This window comes from Diabrotica virgifera, chromosome 9 (assembly GCF_917563875.1).
Source record: "Diabrotica virgifera virgifera chromosome 9, PGI_DIABVI_V3a".
Classification (NCBI taxonomy): domain Eukaryota; kingdom Metazoa; phylum Arthropoda; class Insecta; order Coleoptera; family Chrysomelidae; genus Diabrotica; species Diabrotica virgifera.
Window position 1 is genome coordinate 221,631,199 of NC_065451.1, and position 26,341 is coordinate 221,657,539.

The 26,341-nt window shown below is 32.1% G+C and overlaps 2 protein-coding genes across 3 annotated transcripts in view; both read left to right on the top strand.

Moving 5' to 3' along the window:
• LOC126892004 (uncharacterized) overlaps nt 1-23,487 on the top strand; it is a 502,972-nt gene extending 479,485 nt beyond the window's left edge. Inside the window, exon 2 of the mRNA XM_050661410.1 lies at nt 23,471-23,487. The gene's annotated coding sequence lies outside the window, so the exon portion shown is untranslated. The remainder of the gene's footprint in view (nt 1-23,470) is intronic.
• The window catches only part of LOC114330179 (transcription initiation factor TFIID subunit 1), a 68,971-nt gene that overhangs the window by 31,974 nt on the left and 10,656 nt on the right, over nt 1-26,341 (top strand). The window contains exons 18-25 of one of the 2 annotated variants that reach the window (XM_050661398.1): nt 673-796; nt 8,057-8,386; nt 9,233-9,365; nt 12,889-13,060; nt 17,827-18,081; nt 19,528-19,672; nt 22,265-22,558; nt 24,734-24,876. In XM_050661398.1, the coding sequence (XP_050517355.1) occupies nt 673-796; nt 8,057-8,386; nt 9,233-9,365; nt 12,889-13,060; nt 17,827-18,081; nt 19,528-19,672; nt 22,265-22,558; nt 24,734-24,876 (1,596 nt within the window). The remainder of the gene's footprint in view (nt 1-672; nt 797-8,056; nt 8,387-9,232; nt 9,366-12,888; nt 13,061-17,826; nt 18,082-19,527; nt 19,673-22,264; nt 22,559-24,733; nt 24,877-26,341) is intronic. The other variant, XM_050661399.1, reaches the window with a different exon arrangement.

A 26,341-nucleotide genomic window follows, 5' to 3' on the forward strand; every position in this document is an offset into this window, starting at 1 on the left:
CATAATGACAGATTAGTGTTTGTGGTCTAGTTCAGTAGAGTCACAGCGGGCACCCCGTGCGGTCACACCCTCGCTAAAATAACAAACCCTCTTTCGAGACATTTTCACGTTTTTTTTACCGATTGAAATAAGTATATTATTGACAGACAGTTTGTCGTTTTTACATTTATTTTAATTTCATTTAATTGTTTCCGTGGACAATAAGGTTATTACACACGCATCCAACTCAACCACACCACGGAACACTATGTTTAGGTACATTAAAATGCTTACATGTTAGCATCAAGGATAAATGTGTAGGAAAGTTCAGAAGTTCTGTCATTCTACATACCAGTGGTTTGTCTCGTTTAGTATCAGCTCGAGGGTATGGAATGAAAAGCTCTAGAACATCCGCTTTACCATCCTGATTTATCACCGTGTAATAGTAATGTGGTTAATTCATTAAAAGAGTCCTTAAAGGACATATACTCAATTCGGACTAAGATAGAAATTCCTATTAAAGAAATATTCTGCAAACAGACGAAAAATCAGCATGTATAGATTGCCTGAATATGGGTAATGCAAATTGGCCTCCTTGATATCAAAATGATGTATCAGATTCATTGTGTGTTGGTATGGTAAATACCTGAACAAATACCTTCATCAAATTTAATATACCGTTTCTTTCCATAGTTGTCCCTCGAGAGAGAAGAACAAGAAAGACAAGAGTTGAGAAAAATGATATTAGAAGGGGAGAAGAAGGAGAAAGATAAGAAAAAGATCGAAGACGAAAGTGAGGACCAAAATTATAACCCAGGTATGTTAATTTGTGAACAGGCTTTTCTAGGCTATTGATTATGTTCAAAATAAGAGAGCTAAAAGGAACTACAACGTTAACGGGATTTTATTGTCTCATATAGTCAATGGACCTCTAAGTTTGAAAAAACCGCGGTGTGCTACCATTTAAATGGGTGCGTTTTTGAGAAATGGGTGAATTAGTCCCTAGGCACAAGGTGAATTAGGGTGAGTGTTATGCACTTTTGGTACAAAGACGTCTTCAGGAAAATTGTTCCAGGTTAAATTTACTATCGAAATATTACATTTTAAAGTCAGAAATATTTTTATTTACAAAAGTATATTCAAAAGAAAAGCAAAAAACAACACTAAAGAAAGCAATTTTGTTTTTTGCCTAATATCTTTTTTCCACGGGGATATAGGTATAGACATTTCTTTAGCAAAAAATAACTTACATTCTTTCTCTTTAAAATGACGTATTGGGACCGTGCAAGTTCGGCAAAGCGACCCCTATTTCTACGCTCTATACTAAAATTCGCACTTTTAATTATATTGGCCAATTATATTAGTCCTGGTTACTGGATAATTGTCAAGGCCATAGTCCAAAAAAATAATAAGAAGAAAAAATAAGATTCAGGTTATGTTATGAAAACGTCAACAATTGTATGTAGTAAATAAAATTAGTTATTAAAATGCAGTACTGCAAGCAAAATAAAATTAATTAAATTTACCTTTATATAATAATTGCATATCATATCAATATTGTGGAGCAATATCTAATTTTTCTGCTTCATTGACAGAAGGTATGAAATATACGTCAATTTGACAATTTCAATTGACAATATGAATTATTTAAGATAGTTGCAATATTTCTCCGCGACTCGCGCAGGGTCGTTTCTCGTTTCCCCTTCCAAGTACTTGCACACCGCTAATAGTAGAAGTCTCTAGGATTTATATTTTCCGAAATCGGATTTTTCAAAATTCGCCGCTCACAGCATTTTTGGGCCGTTTTCCCCATTCTGTAACTTTTTTTTACGCATTTCTAGGTATATGCAATGGTACATTTATTAGAAAGAGGAGTCAATTACCTTTAAAATGGTCAAATGTATAAGGTTGCTTGACTATTTTGAAGCAAGTCCTGCTTTTTCAAGGTTTTATACTTTTAATGATTTTTGATATTTTTTATGATTATTTTTTAAATTTCTCATTATGACTTTTTTCTTGTACATTTAAAGATATACATTGTATAATAGAAAACAGCATATTTTCTTTACTTTAAAATGGTGTATTCCAAAAAAATCTAAGACTATTTTTAAACAAGATATCCGTAGGATATCCAAGAGTATCCGTAATTTGAAAAAAATTTAAAATTTTTTATTTTTTTTTAATTAGAAGAATATAATTGCATATTATAATATAATTTTTAATTCCAAATAATTTTTCTTAATAACATTTTTCGATATTGTGAAATATAAAGGTACTTTACTCCTGAGCAAATTCATATTTTTTAACATACCTCGTACACTATTAATACAATTTTATATCTGATGATTGAATTTTAGGTTTCAGACTAGGCAGAGCATTTTATAAAGAATAATTTTTTTTCAGAAAATTAATACTAAAAAAGTTTTCCATATGGTTCCAACTATTGGATGTGTATATTATGTCACACTTTGAAAAAAAGTCTTGTTTAAAAATAGTCCTAGAATTTTTTACAGTACACCATTTTAAAGTAAAGAAAATGAGTTTTCCTTTTTATTACACAATGTATAATATAACCAAATCTACAATAAAAAAAAGTTTTAATGAGAAATTAAAAATAATCGTAAAATATATCAAAAATCATTAAAAGTATAAAATTTTGAAAAACCATATCTTGCTTAAATATAGCCATACGGCCTTCTACGATAGAACATTTTAAAGGTAATTGACTTCTCTTTCTACTAAATGTACCATTACGTATACCTAGAAATGCGTAGAAAAAAGCTACAGAACAATGCTTGTGAAGTAACAAGGAAAATATCCCAAAATCGCTGTGAGTGGCGAAATTTGAAAAATCGTATTTTGGAAATTGTAAATCACAGGAACTTCTACCAAACGCCACTTTAAATATGAAGGATGGAAGTTTTTTTCTGTGAAGCAATGCCTATACCTATATCACCGTGGAAAAAAGTTATGGGGCAAAAAACAAAATTTCTATCTTTCATGTTTTTTTTGCTTTTCTTTTCGATATATTTTTGTAAAAAAACATTTTTTTGACTTTAAAATGTGATATTTCGATAGTAAATTTAACCTGGAACAATTTTCCTATAGACGTGTTTGCACTAAAAATGTGCATAGAACTCACCCTAATTCGCCCTGTGCCTAGGGACTAATTCACCCCTTTCTCAAAAACGCACCTATTTAAATGGTAGCACTCCGCGGTTTTTTCAAATATAGAGGTCCATTGACTATATGCAGTGCTGTTTTTGTGACGGTACGCCGTACCGGGACCTCTTGGAAAAACAATTAAAAAAAAAACAACAAAATTCTAGACAAATTAATTAATTTTTGCCTTGATCCCAAACAGCTTAAAACGCCCGTATTGAGGCTAAATTTAAAAAGTTTTCCTGGGGGTGGACCCCCTTTATGAACACTCTCCAGGCCCTCCGGAACATTGCGTACCGGAACCTATATTGTTACAAAAACAGCACTGACTATATGAAACAATAAAACCCTGTTAACGTTGTAGTTCCTTTCTGAAATACATAATCAATAGCCTATTCAGTTAACTGATTGAATTAAAGAAAATATGAAAAGTCCAGATGCAAAATTTATTAAAAATAATAAATAATAGTTTAAGGGCCGGTACTTTATGCCTCGATTAACAGCCCGTTAGTTAACGGAGGTTTAATCGGGACCTCTTTAGGGCCTTGTAATAAATGCAATTATAATTATTATTATACTTATTTTAATTATTATAATACTTGTAATACTGTAATTGCATTTATTACAACGCAAGAGACCCTAAAGAGGTCCCGATTAAACCTCCGTTAACTAACGGGCTGTTAATCGAGGCATAAAGTACCGGCCCTAAATCTGAAAACTTTTCGTGGGACTACTTTCTGGTAACATGCTAAATCTCTGACTTTTACAATTTATAAGACAAGAGACGACGATTAAAGAAGACTCTACAATATGCAGTCTATAAAAGGACTCTACAATATGCAGTCACACTTCGCTTCATTCGTCTAGAAAAATGGTCCGAAAGTTAGTTCCTAGTACTTAAAATTTTGAGTAAAGGTAAAAGTGAAAGACAGTTTGTTTCCTTTCGATTCAGAGCTGGTTCAGCATTCCCAAGCAGCTGTTTCTGTCTCTAGACTTCTTCAGTGGAGCTACCTGAATACCTCTGAATCGAAAGGAAATTGTCTTTTACTTTTATCTTTACTCACATTTTTGAGAACTAAGAACTAACTTTCGGACCTTCTTCCTAGACGAATGAAGCGAAATGTGATTGCCTATTGTAGAGTCCTTTTCGTCTTCTTTATTCGTCGTCGCTTGTCTTATAAATTGTAAAAGTCAGAGATTTTGGATATTACCAGAAAGTAGTTCGGCTGTCTTAAGTAGAAACACTGTAAGCGCCAATTCGAAAAATGTTCACCAGAGTAGAAAACGTAAAGGACTTAACTTTTCAAATTTCTGTTTTGTTTGAAATAAAAGTGAATACACATTAATTTAGCAAAAAATACTCTTGTTTTTTAGTAAATATTTTTATGTCTGCATTTTATTTCCTGACTAGGTTTTGAACACATACTATTCTATTTGGGAAACCTAAAAATATAGCATAAAATGTCCCACTTTTTAAAGACATTAAGTACTACAAATGATACTTCATCCAAGTTCCTTTAACAAATATAAATATAACAAATTGCAACAATTTAATGGTCAATGTCTGAGTCATGTAATTGCTGCCATCCATCCAGGGTTATGAAAAAGCTTGTCCACTAGTGTCTCAGCGACTGACCAAGTACGCCAAAACGACCTTTGACACCGTTTTCAGAGATCAAAAAAATAAGTTTCTCTATTATTTCTGTATACATATACAAATTATATTAAATTCTCTATATAAACAAATTATATTATGCATTTTTTAATAAAAAATTTTCGTTTATTGTTATAACTTTGTTATATATAATATTTATAATACATATTAAATTAAGGCATATTAAGGTTTAGTTTTACAGCCTATAGTTTTTTTATTTGGGCTATTATAAGGTTATCTTACTCAAAATTCAGCAGAGTTAAAAGTGAGAAATCGACTAAATTCTGTAATTTTGCAATGTTTTGGCACTCATTTTGCAGCATCTGTGGTCTAATTATTGGTCAAGGTTTACTAAACATCATTTTGTAGTTTTTTTTTAAATTAATAAAATGCATTTTGTAAATATGATTTATATTTTTTAGTTGACGAATTATAATAACTTAAACAATTAAATTGTTTATAATAAATTCTCGTCACTTCCGACGCAAATGCAAGTTTGAAATTCGAATTCAGCAGGTCAAAATATATAAGGATACACGTATAAAAAAACATAAACGTGTTGTTTGATCTGCCAGGAAACAGTCACGGTCCTAATAAAGTTCTTTATTATCTGTAAACAATATCTTACCTTTGAGTATGGATGATTCTCACGAGTCATTTTTGTTCTGATTTCACATGTTTATTATTAACTGACTTATTCGATTTTAATTCATATTTGATAATTAAGGTGAAACAGTAGCGATCAACAGGTAGCGAAAACGCGTTCCAAGATTGCGGCTGTAATTTTGAATATTTTTTCGAGATATTTGGCACACGTATTCGTAATATAATAAAGAATGGCGGTACAGAGCCCAATTTGAAAAATATATTAATATGGGGAAATTACTCTGTAATTAAATACAATATTAAAAAAACGAGCCTGCACCGCCATTAAGAAGAACAAACAAATACACTTTCTTTAAATAAACTTTTTTATCCGATGCCTAGATTTTGTGTCATTTTGGAACTACTAATGAAATACAAAATTTTAGTACAGTGGAACCCCGTTAACTCGGATTAATCGGGACCGCGGCCTATCCGGGTTATCGAAAATCCGGGTTAGCCGGAGAAAATGGTAAAAATTAATGAAATATGGTATGCTTACAGATAAACTCCGTTATAATTGTCACACAGACACTGGTAAACCACGTTCGCATTCCACACAAAACCACACATACAAAGCGTCGTCAAGAGTCTCATTCTTAGCTTTATTAGCTTTGCACCGATTGTCCAAACTGTCTTTTGTTATCATATTGAAAAAAAATCTTCGATTTTAGTTCTATTTTTCTTCCAATCCGATACTGTAGATGTACCGACACCATATAATGCTGCAAGATTCACCTTTATCAATTCTACTTAATGCTTCTAGTTTCTTTTCCATTGTCACTACAACATTTTTAAGTTTTGTTGCCCTTATAGACAAAAACACGCACACAAAATCTGAATAGATTTACGAACGATTGGAAGCGAACAATACGACTTTACTACACACAATACCGTCTCTGATGTTATGTTATTTAATAACAGTGATGACTAAGACCATTGTTAAAAAAAGAATATTAATGGTCTTTGTAATTGTATATGTAGTTCAAATTACACAAGTACCCATTATCTCTCAAATATTATATTACATAGAGTTGGTACAAAACCTCGTGAACCTTGAAAATGCGTATGTATAACCGAAATGAAATGAAGCCAAAAACATACGACTATTTTATTTGCTGCGAATTGCGCGACAGGGTCCCATCTGCACCCTGATATTTTCAGTAATGTCGGATTCAATCGTTTCGTTCGTATATTGACGTCACCAAATGAATGAATTAGGTTCACGAGATTTTGTAACAGCAATACATCTTTATTGTTGAAATTTTTGTCTGATAAAAATCGGTCCGGGTTAGCCGGAGTTCCGGGTTATCGGGGGCCGACTTATCGGGGTTCCACTGTAGTTCCAAAATAACACAAAATCTAGGCATCGGATAAAAAAGTTTATTTGAAGAAAGTGTATTTTTTGTTCTTCTTAATGGCGGTACAGGCTCGTTTTTTTAATATTGTATTTAATTACAGAGTAATTTCCACATATTAATATATTGGGGCGTCGAAACGTTAATAAAATCATTTTTAGGTAAAATTGTGGCTTATTTCCCATTTGAATATACTTGATTATAAAAATGCCACAAGAAAATAGCTTCAGAACAACATATTAATATATTTTTCAAATTGGGCTCTGTACCGCCATTCTTTATTATATTACGAATACGTGTGCCAAATATCTCGAAAAAATATTCAAAATTACAGCCGCAATCTTGGAACGCGTTTTTGCTACCTGTTGATCGCTACTGTTTCCTCTTAATAGGTACCTAACACCTTGTTGAATTTTAAAAATATATTTTAAATAATTAATGCAATAAACTTAAATAATTTATACACGACAAATTTCTACTGCACTTATCACAATAACCATTAATAACTAAAAAACAACTATAAATTGCTTTAGGGATATCAATGGTCTTGGCGAATGCAAAATGTAAATACTGTCATTTCCATGGTAAATCACTGTAAATCACAAAAACCAAATAAAAACACTGTATATCCCGTATTTACATTGTTTATACTTGGGGATATGGATATAATGTGTTTTAAATTGGTGAAGTGAAAATGGAATGTGGTATAATATGTTTCATAGCAATATTAAATTGTGGTTCTACTCATTTTTTATTTTTTTCTTCCTTGGTAAACGGTAGATAACAACACCCTAAATCCAAAAATGCAATAAAACGATATTGAAAAAATTGGATATACAGTGTTTTTACTTGGGGCAGCCGAGTTACACGAAAATTTTGCAGATTTAAATTATTATTTGTTATCTTTAATAAATTTTGCATGTGGACTTTTCATCTTTTCTTTAAGAGTCCTAAGAGTTGATTATAAAATTTTATTTTATTTTTATAATTCCTCTTATATACACAGTTTGGTTTCTTTTCGATTTAGAGGTGTTCAGGTAGCTCCACTGAAGAAGTCTAGAGACAAAAATTTTATTTTATTTTTATAATTCCTCTTATATACACAGTTTGGTTTCTTTTCGATTTAGAGGTGTTCAGGTAGCTCCACTGAAGAAGTCTAGAGACAGAAACAGCTGCCTGTGGATGAAGAACCACCTCTGAATCGAAAGGAAACATAAACAGTCTTTCACATGATTGAATTAACTTTGGAAATATTTTTTAGGAAGGATATTGAAAATATTCAGAACTTTTAGGAACCCAGAAGGACGCGAATTCACCCGCGTAGAATACGTCCGGAAGCAAGTCGTGATAGACGCCTACGTCAAAATTCGTATGACCAAAGACGAAGAATTCATAAGACAGTTCGCTACGTTAGACGAAGCGCAGAAGGAAGAGATGAAGAGAGAGAAGCGACGGATACAGGAGCAACTGAGGCGGATCAAGAGAAACCAAGAGAAGGAAAAGATGGGAGGTGGGCATACGCATATGCATTCGACGCCTATCGTACCGCCTGCAGGGACTGCGATTGAAAAGTTGCCAAATCCAAGTGACTGTAAGTACAGACAATAAAATATTAACCTATATATACAAGCTATATACTGCCGAGGAAGCTGCAGCTGTTTTCACTTGAAGATTCTTTTTGTGTGGAGGATCATCCCATTCTGGGTTTGGTTTTACAGTTTCTGGTTTCCGTCATAACTCTTAACTAATTGCTCTCCTCATTTTATGTCCATACCATCTAGTTCTCTGTGCTTTCATTGCTCTAACTATGTTGTCTTGACATATACATTCTTGTATTTCGTGATTCATTCATTGTCTTTCATCCTCTTCGTTTTTCCTCATCGTTCCCAGTATTTTTTTCATAATTATTTTCCTCTTAGAAACGTTTAGTTGCTCTTCCTCTCTTCCTGTTAATGTAAATGTCTCTAAAGTATGTACCACTATTGGTCTTACGGTCGTTTTGTAGATTTTTATTGCGTTTCAGCTTATCTTCTTATCTCTAAAAATTTTATATTTCTGTAGAAGGCTTTATTTCCCGCTTGAATTCTTTTTTTCATATCTACACTTTCATTTCTTCTGTTGACTAATACTCACAAATATTTGAACGTTTTAACTTCTTCGAAGCTGTTTGCGTCTATTGTCAGTTCTGTCATTTGTGTCTTATTTTTCTTGCTTACGTTAATGTATTTTGTTTTATTTTAATTTATTTTGGTCCTCTCAGTTTGGCTTCCTTTTCTAAATATTGTTGGAGGTCATCAGATCAAAGCAAATAAACTTTGGTGTAGACTACTGATAAGTTACGTAAGAATTTTGATTCCATTCGATTTGAACATTTTTTGATATCTTTGATGTAAGAAAGAAAATCTTGGGTATATTAAAATTGTTAACTGTATTTTAGCTCTTTCGACACCTGTTACACCAACTTCTAGTAAGAGTATGTCCTCGTCTCCTCCTAAATCAAGGAGGAAAACCAAACTCAAGCCAGACCTCAAACTCAAGTGTGGAGCCTGTGGAAATGTCGGCCATATGAGGTGAGTAAATGAGAAAATCAATGAATATCATTGTCAAATATAAGATATAGCTGCTATATTATTTTTTTGCGCAGTGTTTGTTATAAATACATAAAAATATTAATTCTTAAAATGTTTGCTATATGCAGCAACACAATGTTAAATTGTGATCTTCGAAGAATATTTTTGGTGTAGTTCTTCTTTAGTGTTGAGAGTACCAATAGATTGGCTTAAACCAAGTGGCTTAAAAAGAAAAACAAACACAAACGTTGGACTTGAATCTTTCATCAACTTTACTGTATAATACTACAAAAACATTCACCTGAAACATATGTTCTTCTTTTTCTTCTTAGTTCAGGCGAGACTACATTTCTTTTGATGATTTCTTATCAACTTCGTTTTTTGTAGTAACTAGTGATGCAACAGAATGGTTATAGGCTTACAAAGGTTCCTCTTGAGCCTTGTTTTACCAAAAAAAAATCTGCTTATTCATTCCCATGTACCCATTCGCCCACATTTTTCTTCTTTTTAGGTGCCATCTCCCAATCGGAGGCAGGATATCGTCATCACTATCTTTACTCTATCTACTGTTGCTCTGAAGAGTTCTATAGAACTGCATTTAAACCAGTCCCTTAAATTCTTTAACCATGACACTCTCCTCCTTCCTATACTCCTTCCTCTTATCTTTCACTTTAGTACCAGTCTTAGCAGTATTAGTATTCATCCATATTAAAGACACTTTACTATCTTTTGCCGGGTTGTTGAGGAGGTCTTTGCAGTTTCTCAATAGTTTGGATTTGGTGAGTGGGTTCTTTACTGCCAGAACAGCCGTTTGGCTATCTGTATAAATGGTGATTATCTTTGTTTTGGGGTCTTCATCCATGATTTCCTTAATGCAGGCCACCAAAACAAAAACCTGGAAATACAGTTGCCGGTTCAGCCTGGAATACAGTTAGTCCAGAAAGCCACTACGCATCCGCTAAGAAAAATATTCTGATTCGAATTTTTTGCACAATCTTACTCAAAAAGGACTCCTTTTAACAAATTTGCATGTTGCCAGGACCAAAAGGTGGTCAACAATTTTTTAAACGTTTTTTTTTGTTTTTTCCTAAAATCATTTTTTTTTGCATGGGAAAAAGTTTTTTTAGGTTTTTTGGATCATTCCAAACAGAAAAGATATTTGGTGACTTTTCTCTAAAAATGATAGTTTATGACATATAAGCGATTAAAAATTGAAAAATTGCGAAATCGGCCATTTTTAACCCTCAAAAACTATGTGAAAAACTGAAAATTTGAATGTTGCCAGATAGGTAGATATTCTTTAAACATCGATTGATGAAATCCCGAAGAGTTTTTTGCAATACAATATTTAAAACTCCTTTGTTTTTTAATTGCAAATCAAGCGTGCGCGACACTATTTTCCACCGTTCCATGTGTATACAGTATGGTGCAAATGAAAGGAAAAATTCGTTATTTCGTAAATCGGCGACTTTAAGGAAAAATCCCGAAACAGGTCGATTTTTATTTTTAAGTTATGATATTGTGGCATATATGGTATACTAGTGACATCATCCATCTGGACGTGATGACGTAATCGATGATTTTTTTAAATGAAAATAGGGGTCGTGTGCTAGCTCATTTGAAAGGTTCTTCAATTCTCAGTTCAGTAATATAAACATTTACATAATTATTTATACAGGGTGTCCAAAAAAATTTATTAAATTAAATTATTTGACAAAATAAGAAGAATGTATATAATTTATTTAATTCAAAATACATTTTACTGCTTTCAAAAATCAGAAAACAAAGTTAATTTCACAAATAAACATTGCTTTTCGCTTAAATTAAATGTTCAAACTTCCAAGAGGCAGGTGGCTGGCGGGAGCTGGCTTGAACACTGAATTTAATCGAAAAGCAATGTTTATTTGTGAAATAAACATTTTTTAGTTTTCGGGTAACAGTAAAATGTATTTTGAATTAAATAAATTACATACATTCTTCGTTTTTTTCAAATAATTTAATTAAAAACTTTTTTTTGGACACCCTGTATAAATAATTATGTAAATGTTTATATTACTGAATAGAGAATTGAAGAACCTTTCAAATGAGCTAGCACACGACCCCTATTCTCATTTAAAAAAATCATCGATTACGTCATCACGTCCAGATGGATGACGTCACTAGTATACCATATATGCCACAATATCATAACTTAAAAATAAAAATCGACCTGTTTCGGGATTTTTCCTTAAAGTCGCCGGTTTACGAAAAAACGAATTTATTCCTTTCATTTGCACCATACTGTATACACATGCAACGGTGGAAAATAGTGTCGCGCACGCTTGATTAGCAATTAAAAAACAAAGGAGTTTTGAATATTGTATTGCAAAAAACTCTTCGGGATTTCATCAATCGATGTTTAAAGAATATCTACCTACCTTGGCAACATTCAAATTTTCAGTTTTTCATATAGTTTTTGAGGGTTAAAAATGGCCGATTTCGCAATTTTTCAATTTTTAATCGCTTATATGTCAAAAATTATCATTTTTAGAGAAAAGTCACTAAAGACCTTTTCTGTTTGGAATGATCCAAAAAACCTAAAAAAACTTTTTTCCATGCAAAAAAAATAATTTTAAGAAAAAAACAAAAAAAATACGTTTAAAAAATGTTTGACCACCTTTTGGTCCTGGCAACATGCAAATTTGTTAAAAGGAGTCCTTTTTGAGTAAGATTGTGCAAAAAATCCGAATCAGAATATTTTTCCTAGCGGATGCGCAGTGGCTTTCTGGACTAAGTGTATATCTAGGCTGCAAGATTTATTATAATTATATGTCTACTCAAAGACTTTTGATCCAGTACCATGGGCAGTGTGAGATCCCTTAGTGAAACATATTAAGTCCCCATTAGTATTTGGATCTTTTGTTAATCTTCTCAGTGAAGATTAGTTCTGGTGTCATCATTGAGTTCATTATTGGGACCGTGCAAGTTAGGCAAAGCGACACCTATTTCTACGCTCTGCAACTTTATTCGCACTTTTAATCATATTGGCCAATTATGTTAGTCCTGGTTGGTGTCCTGGTTACTGGGTAATTGTCAAGGCTATAGTCCAAAAAAATAATAAGAAGAAAAAATAAGATTCAGGTTATGTTATTAAAACGTAAACAATTGTATGTAGTAAATAAAATTAGTTATTAAAATGCAGTACCGCAAGCAAAATACAATTAATTAAATTTACCTTTATATAATAATTGCATATCATATCAATATTGTGGAGCAACATATAATTTTTCTTCTTCATAGACAGTAGATATGAAATGTACGTCAATTTGACAATTTCAATTGACAATATGAATTATTTAAGAAAGTTGCAATATTTCTCCGCTATTCGCGCACGATCGTTTCTCAATTCCCTTCCAAGTACTTGCACATCGCGAATAAGATGGATTACTCAAATATAATCCCGGTAATATTTGTGTGGCTTACATAATAATATGTCTTGGTTGAAGTATTTAGCAATATGTTTTAAAAATTTAAATATTTTTAGAACAAACAAAGCCTGCCCTCTTTATCAAGCCACAACTGGTCAGAACCCGCCTATTAACGTTGCCATGACTGAAGAACAAGAAGAAGATATCGAGAAGCAAATTAATACAGACGATGAAGATCTCGTAAACGTAGATGGAACCAAAGTTAAATTGTCTGGAAAGTTGTTGAAGGTGAGTTTTGACATAATTTTTCAAAATATGGATAACATTGTTCTTTTTATTTTATTTTTTTAACAATTTGTCATTTTGTTTTTAATCTGCTTTTAGTAAACAGATTATTGTCATCTTGATACTATAGTTTTCATTCTTGTTCTTATGCTTGGTTTTCTGCTTGTTCTTATGTTTATATACTAAAGCTTTGCCCAGTCATTTTTCTAGCATCTATATTGTCTTCGTCTTCTTTCTCTTCTTCTTTTTTCATTATATACGTTATTTTGCTTCTTTATGGGCGAGTTGTTGCCTCTATGAAAAATTGTCAGTCCATCTCTTCTGGTGGTTTGTCCCTTAATAACCTTTTCAAGAGTAAGAGTCGAAGGAGAACTAACAAAGGAAGTGAGTATACTTAGAGGGGTTCGACAAGGGTGCATACTTTCACCACTCTTATTCAACGTCTACAGTGGAGTGATATTTCAAGAAGCTTTATCGGATATTGTGGAAGGTATTTTGGTCAACGGAAATAGCATTAATATTATTAGATATGCGGACGATACGGTCATATTTGCAAGTAACATGGAAGATCTACAGTACATAATACAACATGTATACAATGGATGTGAAAGGTACGGACTGCAAATGAATCTCAAGAAAACGAAATCGATGATATTCTCAAAAAAACCACAAAATGTAGATAACCTGATCATCAATAATACAACGATCGAAAGAGTAACAACATATAAATATTTAGGAACGTGGCTAACCGAAGATGGAGATCAAACAAAAGAAATCAGATCTAGAATAGAAATGGCAAGAAACACGTTCATAAAATTGAAGAACTTACTTTGCAACCGTAACCTTAATCTAGAGATCGCACAAGAATGCTACGTTGTTACGTTTTTTCTACTTTACTATACGGCATGGAAGCGTGGACAATAAAACACTCTGAAATCAAAAAATTAAACTCCTTTGAGATGTAGTGCTACAGGAGAATCCACAGAATATCGTGGACTGAAAAAGTAACTAATATAGAGGTGTTACAAAAAATGAAGAAAGAATGTGAAGTCATAAAAACTGTTAAAATTAGAAAGATTCAATATCTGGGTCATATAATGAGGGGCGAGAAGTACGTATTACTTAGGTTAATTATGCAAGGGAAAATACAAGGGAAGAGAAACCCAGGACGACGCAAAATATCTTGGCTAAGAAATTTGAGAGAGTGGTTCGGTTGCAGCTCATTAGAATTATTCAGAAGTGCGGCCAATAAAATTAAAATAGCGATGATGATTTCCAACCTCCGATAGGAGAAGGAACCTGAAGAAGAAGAAGAACCTTTTCAAATTTGAAAAAAGTCACACGGTGCCAAATCTGGAGAATACAGTTGATGGAGCAGCAGTTCGTAAACCAATTTCACACCAATTCGACGAGATGTAAGCTGGTGTTTTATCATGGTAAAAAAGTCAAATGGAACCGTTTTTTCCGCAATTCATCGTCGAATCGGCCAAATAATTCGGCATAGTAGAGCCCTGTGACCTTTTTGTCCTTACTTAGACTTGAGTACTTAAACATGATAAAGTGTCTTATCAGTTATCTTCAATTTTTATCCTTTTTTCTTCTCCTACAAGTAAAAAATGTCATATATTTGTACTGTTCTTTCACTCGTACCAGTTTTCGCAGGCATATATATGTTCCCACAACCCTTGAAATTATGCTGGATCCCGTATGGTTGCAAATCGCAACTTGCTTCATGTCAGTAACAGTAAAACAGGTAATTTTATTTACTTATTGACTATTGGGAAAGATACTGAGAAAAGTATATGGTCTGGTGCAAGAGGAAGATAGCCCATGAAGAATTAGGAGAAAATACTAGATTAATGAATTGAACGAAGGGTATGATATTTTAAGATCTGTAAAAAATCATACACTGTCATGGCTGGGACAGTCATACGAAGACGCAAAAACAGCAAAGAAAATATTACAATGGAAGCCGATAGAAAGACATTTTGGTCTTACATTATGTTTGAAAAAAAGGAAGGCGCAGACGAGATGGTTGGATGACGTGGAAAATGACCTAAAAACCATGAATATAAGACAGTGGAGGAGAAGGGGGGTCCGGACAAATAATCCCGGACAAAAAATCCCCACAAATTATCCCTGGACAAAAAATCCCCACAAAAAATCCCGGACAAATAATCTCCACAAATTTTTTTTTGACAAAAAATCCCCACAACAAAATCCCTAAGAAATATTTGTTGCCGATTAGTTCTCTAAAAGTTTTCCCGAAATTTTACCAAATTTCAAATTGCAATTCCATGCTGAAAACTTCAAATTTTACATGACAAGAGTGTGAGTTTTTTCAAAAATCGTGAAAGATTTGGGTAATGAGCTAAGGCCCCGTTCTCATGACAGGCGCTTAACGCGCGTTTTACAACGCAACTACATACATTTTACTGAAGACCATACACATGCTAACGCGCGTTTTATGTCATTAAAACGCGCGTTGGAATGTGAACGGTCTCAAGTAAAATGTATGTACGTAGTTGTAATCGCGCGTTGTCAAAACACGCGTTAAGCGCCTGTTATGAGAATGAGGCCTTAGCTCATTCCCATATCTTCCACGATTTTGACAACGTAATTTTACATTATTTTTGTATTTTGACAACGAAACCCGATTTGGGCTTCGAAACGTTAATAAAATTATTTTTTCAATTTAATTGTGGCTTATTTCTCACTAAATACACACACCGGCAAAATTAGCCGAACACGTTAAAAATGGGACATGTTTGATGTCTCGTATTTCATAAACCAGTGGTCCGATTTGAGTGATTCTTTTAGTATGTTATAGCCTTATTATTTAAGAATATCGGTGTAATAATATTGTTGCTAGACAGGTAAATGTCATTTTATACCGGATGTAACAAGCATACTGTGTTTTTTTCTTAAAGTTCGGAACACCCTGTGGAATATTCTAGCATATGTAAAATATTAGAATTAATACTCGATTGTAGACTTAGGCTTGCTTAACATTTTCCTTTTCGATTCATTTACTTATGTGAGATAATAAAAAAGTTATGTGCGTTAACAACTATCCATGTTTTTCATCAATAAATCCTCATAGTAGGGGAGGAAAGTATACTAAATTTGCAGTTACTCGAGCGTTATGGGAACCTATTGGATTGTGAAGAGTATATGCTAAAATCAGAAAAAGGTTAAGTTAAGTTTTCCATAAAGTGGGGGACTTTTCATTTTTTAATTTAATTTTCCATTTGAAACAATCATTTTTTTCCGATTATAGCGCTATTTCTCCATAATTCGAAAAAATATGTCGAATAAAAGTTGCTTATTTTTACGTAAAGAATCCAAATCTGCAATAAAAATTGGGGGCTCCTATTTAAGATTTTAAATTAAATCCCCCACCCCACCTCCGTGGGGGCTCGTGACACCCCACGGAGAGGGGTGGGGGGTAAATTAAAAATTATAAATACGAACCCTGCGATATTTTGCGAAATGAACATCAGATCGTAAAACTGCAAAATACACCTATTCAATATTTTTCAAAAATCTACCGAATGGCACCAAACACGACCCTCCACGGAGGTGGGGTGGGGTGTTACATTAAAATATTAAATAGGAGCCCCAATTTTTATTGCAGATTTGGATCCTTGACGTAAAAATAAGCAACTTTTATTCGCAACATTTTTTCCTATTATGGATAAATAGCGCTATAATCGGAAAAAACGATTGGTGGAAATTGAAAATTAAATTGAAAAATGGAGAGTCCCACACTTTATGGAAAACTTAACTTAACTTTTTTTGGTTGTAGCACCCACTCTTCACAATCCACTCCAGGTCACAAGAACGCTCGAGTAATTGCAAATTTAGCATACTTTTCTCCCCTACTATGAGGATTTATTGATAAAAAACCTGGCTAGTTGTTAAAGCACATAACTTTTTTATTTTCCAACATAAGCAAATGAATCAAAAAAGAAAATGTTAAGAAAGCATAATTCTACAATCGAGTTTTAATTTTAATATTTTATATATGCTGGATTATTCCACAGGGTGTTCCGAACTTTAAGAAAAAAACACAGTATGCTTGTTACATCCGGTATAAAATGACATTTACCTGTCTAGCAACAATATTATTACACCGATATTCTTAAATAATAAGGCTATAACATACTAAAAGAATCACTCAAATCGGACCACTGGTTTATGAAATACGAGACATCAAACATGTCCCATTTTTAACGTGTTCGGCTAATTTTGCCGGTGTGTGTAGTTAATCATAAAAATGCCACAAGGAAATAGCTTCAGAACAACATTCCACGATTTTTGAAAAAACTCACACTCTTTTGTCATGTAAAATTTGAAGTTCAGGATGGAATTGGAATTCGAAATTTGGTAAAATTTTGGGAAAACTTTTAGAGAACTATTCGGCAGCAAATATTTGTTGGGGATTTTTTGTCCGGGATATTTTGTGGAGATATTTTGTCCAAAAAAAATTGTGGGGATTATTTGTCCGGGATTTTTTGTTGGAATTTTTTGTCCGGGGATTTTTTGTCCAGGGATAATTTGTGGGCATTTTTTGTCCGGGATTATTTATCCGGGGATTGTTTGTCCTAGCTTCGAAGAAGGATACAAGAGAGATCTGAATGGAAGGAATACATGTTGCACCATATAACAGTGTTTCTAGATTCTTGTTTTTATTTTTTCTAACTATACTTTTGTTTTTTTTATAGATTCGCTTTATCTAACTCTCTATTCATTAAATTATTCTAAAGAATTACTTTCAGCATGCCGAGGAGATTAAGCGCAGGAGTTTAATGTTAAAAGTCCCTAAGGACGCTTTAGGTAACCGAAAAAGAAGAAGAGGGGTGCAAGATTTACATTGTGATTATTTGAAGAAGCACAATAGGCCAGCGAATAGAAGACGAACGGATCCTGTTGTCGTTTTGTCGACTATTTTAGAGAATATACTCAATGAAATGCGAGATATGCCAGACGTCCAGCCTTTCTTATTCCCAGTCAATCAAAAAGTAAGTAGATGGATATTTTAGGATTATTTTGTTGTATCATAATCATTAACATCATTCAATCTTCTTAAAAGAGGCAGAAGATCCTATTTTTGAGCAAATATTTCTATATTTAAAAAAGTTGGGAACGCTGAGCATATGGGACGTGAATAGGGAACTTGCACATTTTTTTTATTACTTAATAATGTTCAGTTTTGTATAAAAATGAGATTTCCAAAATTTCATTCTTCAAAAACTCATAATAACTTAGAAGTACAAATTTAAAGTCTTCTGTATTTTAAAATAGTTCAAACGACCCGCGACGTCACATAGTTTTACTATACGGTTCCGTTTATGGTTATATTTAGGTATATTCTTCTGCTTCTTTTTTAATTTATTGGCCTCCACCTACTTGGGTATTTGGCCAGCTCGTCGTCGCGGAATAAAGGAAAACTATTTAAATTCTAATGGCATTTATCGTATGTCATTGTAATAATATTATACCAGTTTAGTGAGATTGGAGTTTGATATAGTTATTGAAGGAAAGGAGAGAAGGTTTACTATGGAAAATAAAACCATTTTGTAAAAGTACAAATTTTCTATGAATAGTTCAAACGATCAAAAACACTTGTAACGTCACATAACTTGATTTTCTACTGACGTTTATAATGTCTAATTTAAAATTATATACAGTTTTGTTTACTTTGTTGGTTCAGAATGTAAACATATAGCCCGATGACGTCACGACGCCTTTTGGGATGGCTGGTATAATTTGAATTTTTAATCGTCTTTAGTAGCCAAACGAAAAACAAACAAAACTTTTTTTTCTTTGATACATGGTTTAAATTATGTTCTGTTTATCCCAGTAAATGAACGGGAAATTCGGCGATACCGTGTAATTTTCAGGGGCAACTCCGAATTGCATGAAAATTTGAAAGGTAGGGTGTTATTGTATTCCTTTTCCATTGTAAATTTTATTGTCTCTTCTTGATCGTTTATAATATTCAGGAATGTATCCAACAATTCTGATCTATGAGGCCATATTGAAAACACATCATCTACATATCTCCACCATACTGTGGGTCTTAAATTTTGTTTATAAATGATATTAGTTTCGAAATCCTCCATAAATATATTAGCCAATAATGTAGATAAAGAAGAGCCCATTGCTAAACCAAAATTTTGTTTATAGAATTCATTATGTAGTTGAAAATAGGTATTATTAGTACATAATGTCAATAACTCCATTATAGCTGATACATTTAGTCGTGTCCTAGTTGTCAATGTATTATCATTCTCTAATTTCGTTTTGATTATGTTTAAAGTTTATTTAAACGTTAAATAAAACTATTTTTTTTAAATTTAATTGTGACTTACTTCCCATATAAATAGTTAATTGCATTCTTTATGTATACTGTCATCGATGTCGTTTTTCCAGTCTGTTTTTGTTTAGTTTTAATTATTTTTCAGCTCGTATTAGATTATTACAAAATTATTCAAAGGCCTATGGATCTACAAACGATTCGAGACAATTTAAGGCAAAAGAAATATCAAAGTCGAGAAGAATTTTTAGCCGACGTTAACCAGATTGTGGAGAATTCTTCTCTTTATAACGGTAAGTAATTTTAGTTATTAGATTTGTATAAGAAAAACTCACTTGGTGTAATATCTGGACTATATGCGGGATGCACAAAAATCTGCATTTGAGATTCGTGCTAAAACCTCAATTTTAGAGGCTTCAAATATTGTTTATTGTTTGGTTCACGACACATCACATGTAACAATGTTTAACGCCCTTTGAAGGTCCTCTATCAAACTTTCTAACATAAATGTACTCAAAAGTATACAGTGATCAGTGCCCCAAGAAGCGGTCAAATAACGCAGAAGATGGAAAATAGATTTTGAAAAAGTACGAGATAAAGCTAGTTCTAATACGTGGCTAGTTGACTTCAGTCATAATTATAAGCATGACGTCGAAAAATGATTGAATAAATTAAGGCAGGTGCTAGTAAACAAACATTACCTAATTAGTAGCCATTTTAATTATAAATCAAACTAATAATAAAAATAGCTCAACTAAAATATTTTACAAAACCTCATACTACACGTCATAAGTATAGTTATGACTATTATAACTAAAGTCCGGATTATAAGCATTTTGCTGTTTTTTTGCTTTTTTGCTTATAATTAGGATTTTTAGTAAAAATGCTTATTTTAAAGATATGTTGCTTATCTTTGTTTATTTTACTTCTTACGATAAACTATAGTGAAATTTAATGATATTTCCTGTCTTAAGCAAAATTCTATGAAGTGTACAGAGCTATAAAACTCTAATAATTCAATAAACCATAAGAATGTTAATCCCTTAGGCTTAGGAGATAAACGGGAAAACCCATAGTTATGCTTGCCATGTAATAAACTAATATTTGTCTGCAGACAGCCCAAATTTATTATATTGTAAAATAATACCGGTACATTTGTCTAAATTTAAATACGCACCAATCACATCTGCAGATTTTGAAAGAACTTTTTCTACGTATAAATATATGTATACTGCTATATAATATATAACTATATATAGGGAGTCCCGAAAAGATTGGTCAAAAATCATACCACAGATTCTGGGGTCAAAAATAGGTTGATTTAACATAACTTACTTTAGTACAAATGTGCACATAAAAAAAGTTACAGCCCTTTGAAATTACAAAATGAAAATCAATTTTTTCCCACATATCGAAAACTATTAGAGATTTTTTATTAAAAAGGGACATGTGACATTATTATAGCAAGAAAATCTTTAAAAAAAATTATAGTGAAATTTGTGCACCCCATAAAAATTTTATGGGGGTTTTGTTCCCTTAAACCCCCCAAGCTTTTGTGTACGTTCCAGTTAAATTATTATTGGGCTACCATTACTTAAACATACTGTTTTTAAAACTTTTTTGCCTCTTAGTACTTTCTCGAAAAGCCAGTGTTTATCGAGATATTTTGAATATTTGTTGAATCCACCACATATTTGTATATGGTTAAGCACGATTATAGAGACCTGTTAATAATCTGAAAATTTATTTATAATTTACATTTTTAGGTATATTTTGAAAAAGAAGCTACATCTCGATAATAGGTGACTTAGGAAAAAAAGACTAAGAGGCAAAAGTTTTAAAAACACTGTGCTTAACTAATGGTACCACAATAATATTTTAATTGGAACGTACACAAACATTTGGGGGGTTTAAAGGAACAAAACCCCCATAAAATTTTTACGCAATTATATTGAAAAAGAAGCCGCACCTCGATAAAAACTGGCTTATCGAAAAAATACTAGGAGGCAAAAAAGTTTTAAAAACGTTGTGTTTAACTAATCGTACCACAATAATTAATTAATTGAAACGTACACAAAAGTTTGGGGGGGGGTTTAAGGGAACAAAATCCCCATAAATTTTTTATGGGGTTGACAAATTTCATTATATTTTTATTTTAAGATGTTCCTGCCATAAGAATGATACATGTCCATTTTCAATAAAAAATCTCTAATAGTTTTCGATATATTGAAAAAAATCGATTTTCATTATGGAACTTCAAAGGGCTGTAACTTTTTTTATGAGCACATTTGTACTAAGGTAAGTTAGGTTCAATCGAACTATTTTTTACCCCAGAATGTGTGGTATAATTTATGACCAGTCTTTTCGGGACACCCTGTATACCGAGACATAGCTTTTTACAAGAAAATTTTGAAAAACATTATTGTTAATAGTTCTTAATGGCCATGAATAAAAAATATATTAATATGTTAATTATTTTTCGATTGTTTTTATTACATTATAGCTTGACACTTTGGTAATTTTCTATTTATTGTTAATAATACGATAATTAAAAATAAATATAATTTAATGTTAATGTCCTTTATTCATATTTATATCATTATATCCATGTTTACTTACACGTTTTTTCTTGAATCTTGCTTATTTCATAAAAACTTTGCTTATTTTTGCGAACTTTTTTGCTTATATAAGTGCTTATTTTGACTTTTCTGTCATACTTATAATCCGGACTTTAATTATAACTGAAGTCGGCTAGCTGTTAAACTGAAGTCTAATGGTGGGAAACTATCATGTAATATAATGTAAATTTATAGGTTTCTGACGATAATTTCCCACCTCTACTAGTTTCATCTCTTTATTTGGTTCTCTATTGGATATTTTTTAAGGTCCCAAGAGTAGTCTCACGATAGCCGCTCAGAGAATGCTCAGTAAATGCGTAGAACGCTTAGGAGAAAAAGAAGATCGGCTAATGCGTTTAGAAAAAGCTATCAATCCTCTACTGGACGACGATGACCAAGTTGCCTTAACTTATATCTTGGATAACGTCGTCAACGCCAAACTAAAAACGATGTCGGAATCATGGCCCTTCTTGAAGCCTGTAAATAAGAAACTCGTTAAGGATTACTACAGTATTGTAAAAAGGCCGATGGACTTAGAAACTATCACCAAGAAGGTAACTGGTGAGTATTTTTTCTTTATTTTATATCTTAAACCTTGATTTTATTACGCAAATCATAGATATCTCAAAAGTAGGATGTTCAACTTTCGAATCTGCAGTAAACAGTGTATTGTTCTTTCTTATTTTACTATTAGGCTCTATTCATACTGTTGCTCCGATCTGGTTTCGATACCGGTCCGATATAGTCTCCTGGTGTTCACATTTATGTTCAGGTATCACTTCAATCTATTTTCGTTAGTCGGGAACACGCGTTTAATTCTAAAACTTTTATTTTTATTTTAAACCGGCAATCTAAATATACACATCACATTCCAACTTAATAATTTTCAATAAACAAGTTTTTTATTCTTTTTCATTTTACTATTAGTCTCTATTCACACTGTTGCTTCGATCTGGTTTCCGATACCGGAGCGATATAGTCTCAAGGTGTTCACAGTTATCTTCCGGTATCATTCCATTCCCTTGACAAACTTTCAATTCTAAAACTTTAATTTTTATTTTAAACCTTCAATCTAAATACACAAATCATTGTTCAACTTTAGCATTTGTAATAACAAGGGGTCATCCATAAACTACGTCGTTGAGAAGAGGGAGGGGGGGCTTGCTTATTACGACGGAGTACGATAGGGGAGGGGGTATGAGTGCCCATTCGACGTCGTTTAATATATTGGTATTATTAAATTTGTCGCTATTGTGTCTATAAGAATAATTTTTTACTAGCTTCTACCAGCATTAAAGTATCAGATATTCATATAAAAATATATATTCATATATATGAAATTGAAAATAAAACAAAACGTTTACGAATAAATATACCTTTGTTAAAATTAAAAAGAATAATTCTATTATATGATACTTTTATCGCATACTTTTCATTTCGTTTTTATCAATCACGGCGTTAAAATAATATTAGGTAACACTTTAGTACAGGACAACAAACAATAAGACATTGTTCTTTGGGTTTAAACAATCGCTTCTATATTATACAGAACAACGTCTGGAAGCAAAAATATTAAATTGTTAGTTCATTTATGTGCTGCATACTGTGTGTGAAACAACAGTTCTGAAAGAACGAATAGAAATAAAATATTGTTTTCTATTTAGTTAGTAAGTCGTATTTATACTTTAGAAGAAATGGCATCGAAATCAAAACAAAATAAATATAAAGATTTATATGATGCAGTTAAGAAAGCATACCCCGCAAAATCTTGGTCCAATGCTATTAAAATGCATTCATTTTTTTCGAATACTAAGAAAACTAATAAAGATTTTTGAAAAATTTAAACGCAGATTGAAAGACTGCATTATTGCCGAGGGCCAAAAGTTCCTGAAAACATCTATAATGTTTATTTTAATAAGTTACAGGGGTGAAAAAAGAGATAATTTTGTCTGATTTTTCATTTCAAATATTTCATTCAAAAGAAACCTATTGTTTATTCTAAGGGACTTTCAACCCTCGGTAATATTGTAATCTTTTATTCTGCGTTTAAATTTTTCAAATACATATATTTATTAGTTTTCTCAGGATTCGAAAAAATTAATGCATTTAAATAGCATTGGACCAAGATTTTACGCCTACCCTCTCATATGTGATTAAAAAAAAAACAGAAATAATATTGATTTTTTGTAAATCAATGAAAGAGGGTCGTGAGTTGCAACGACTACGTCGCCATGGGGGGGAGCGTCTCTAAACGACGAATTACGACGGAGGGGGGGGGAGGGTATTAAAAAGTTCAAATTTTTTACGACGTAGTTTATGGATGCTCCCCAAGTATCTTGCTCTTTGTCGTCTTACTATCAGGCTCTATTCATACTGTTGCTCCGATCTGGTTTCGATACCGGTCCGATATAGTCTTCTGGTGTTCACACTGATGTTCAGGTATTACTTCAATCTCTTTTCGTTAACCGGGGATAAGTATTCAATTCTAAATCCCCAAGATTTTAAGAAATTCCAAGTTTACTTCACATCAAAATTGTATCGAATTGTTTTAAAGAAAATCTCAAGTTTTTTGTATTGATTTTATCGTTTTAAAAGGTTCTAAAGTTTCTAGAAACTTCTAAAAAATTCTAGAAGCTTTTAAAAGCTCTGAAAGTTTGTAGACGTTTTGAAGTTGTCTAAAAGTTTCCTGAATTTTTTAAAAGTTTGGACTAAATATGTACCTATAAATTGTTTTAGCACACAAATATCACAGCAGGCATGAATTTTTAACAGACATCGAGCAAATATTAGAAAACTGTGTATTATATAATGGAAAGGATTCTACATTTACAGAAAAAGCTGAAATTCTAGTCAAAGCGTGCAAGGAAACTCTAGATGAGGTAAGTTTTCAATAAATTATCACTTTAAGAGGATCGGTACGTATTTTCGGCTGCAATGCTATTCAAATGGGGATTCATTTTTTTCGAATCCTGAGAAAACTAATAAGTATTTTTGAAAAATTTAAACGCAGAATTAAAAATTACGTTATTAGCGAGGGCCGAAAGTCCCTGAGAACTTCTATAATGTTTATTTAAATAAGTTACAGGGGTGAAAAACTAAGAGAAAATTTAGTGTGATTTTTAATTTCAAATATCTCATTCAAAATAAACATTTTATTTATTCTAAGGGACTTTCGGCCCTCGGTAATAATTTAATCTTTCATTCTGCGTTTAAATTTTTCAAAAATATTTATTGGTTTTTTCAGGATTCGAAAAAAATGAATACAATGCCGTGGTAATATTTTCCAAATCTGTCTTTGTCTTACAACGCACTCAGCCTAATATAATATTGTCAGCATATATTGTCAGTCAGACACTGACAATCAGTGACAATTTTAAATATTTGACATTGCATCGGGAATATTTTGAGGTATTGATTAAATATTATTGATATATAGTGTATTTGATAAATAATTGATTTAAGACGTGAACTTAATAAAAAGTTATTTATTGTGTATTATTTGTGGAAGATCCAAGCAGAGAATACATCAGGATAATATATTCTGTTATCCAAGTATTTTGTTGTTAAAGATGTTCAAAATTGTAAGCGTTCCATAACAATATATTATTAAAAATCACTTTAACACTTTTCCTCTTTTCTCGATTGAGTATTAGTTTTTGTTGTACAAATAAATTATTACAATCACTGAATACATAGTTAGTGAAAAAATTATCACATTTATTAATTGAATTAATAATTTGCAATTATAAAAATAACAGTTATCCAAGAACATTCAAAAGCCATCTCTTTAAATTAATGATGACATTTTCAAGTAGAATGACATTCTAGTAATGTTTACATATCCATACCAGTGTGAATTTTACTACACGTAATTTGCCGTGTAAAGACAGAAAAAGTAGGGATACACGTAAAATATTTGCGAATTATGTACCCATAGCCTTAACAACACACAAGTCACTATGCAAAAGAACTACAGGAGTCCAGACTTGAATATCTTCAACAAACAACCAGAAATAAATAAATTAATAATAAATAAATAAATAAATAATAAATAAATAAATCCATAGACCAGAAATAAACATTGGTGATGACCTAACTGTCAAACGTATAAAAACCATGAAAAATAAAAGAGCGTATGGACCAGAAGGAATCCCTACTGAACTTTTGCTTGTTAATATGTTGACAGAACTTTTTAATATATATCTAAACAGAGATAATATGCCTGAAAGCTAGAAAGAAGAATGGATTACACCGATCCATCAAAAAGGGATGAGACAGACTGCAAGAGCTACTACTGCATCTCAGTTACCAGCATCTCAGTAGATTGTACGGAAGAGTTTTGAA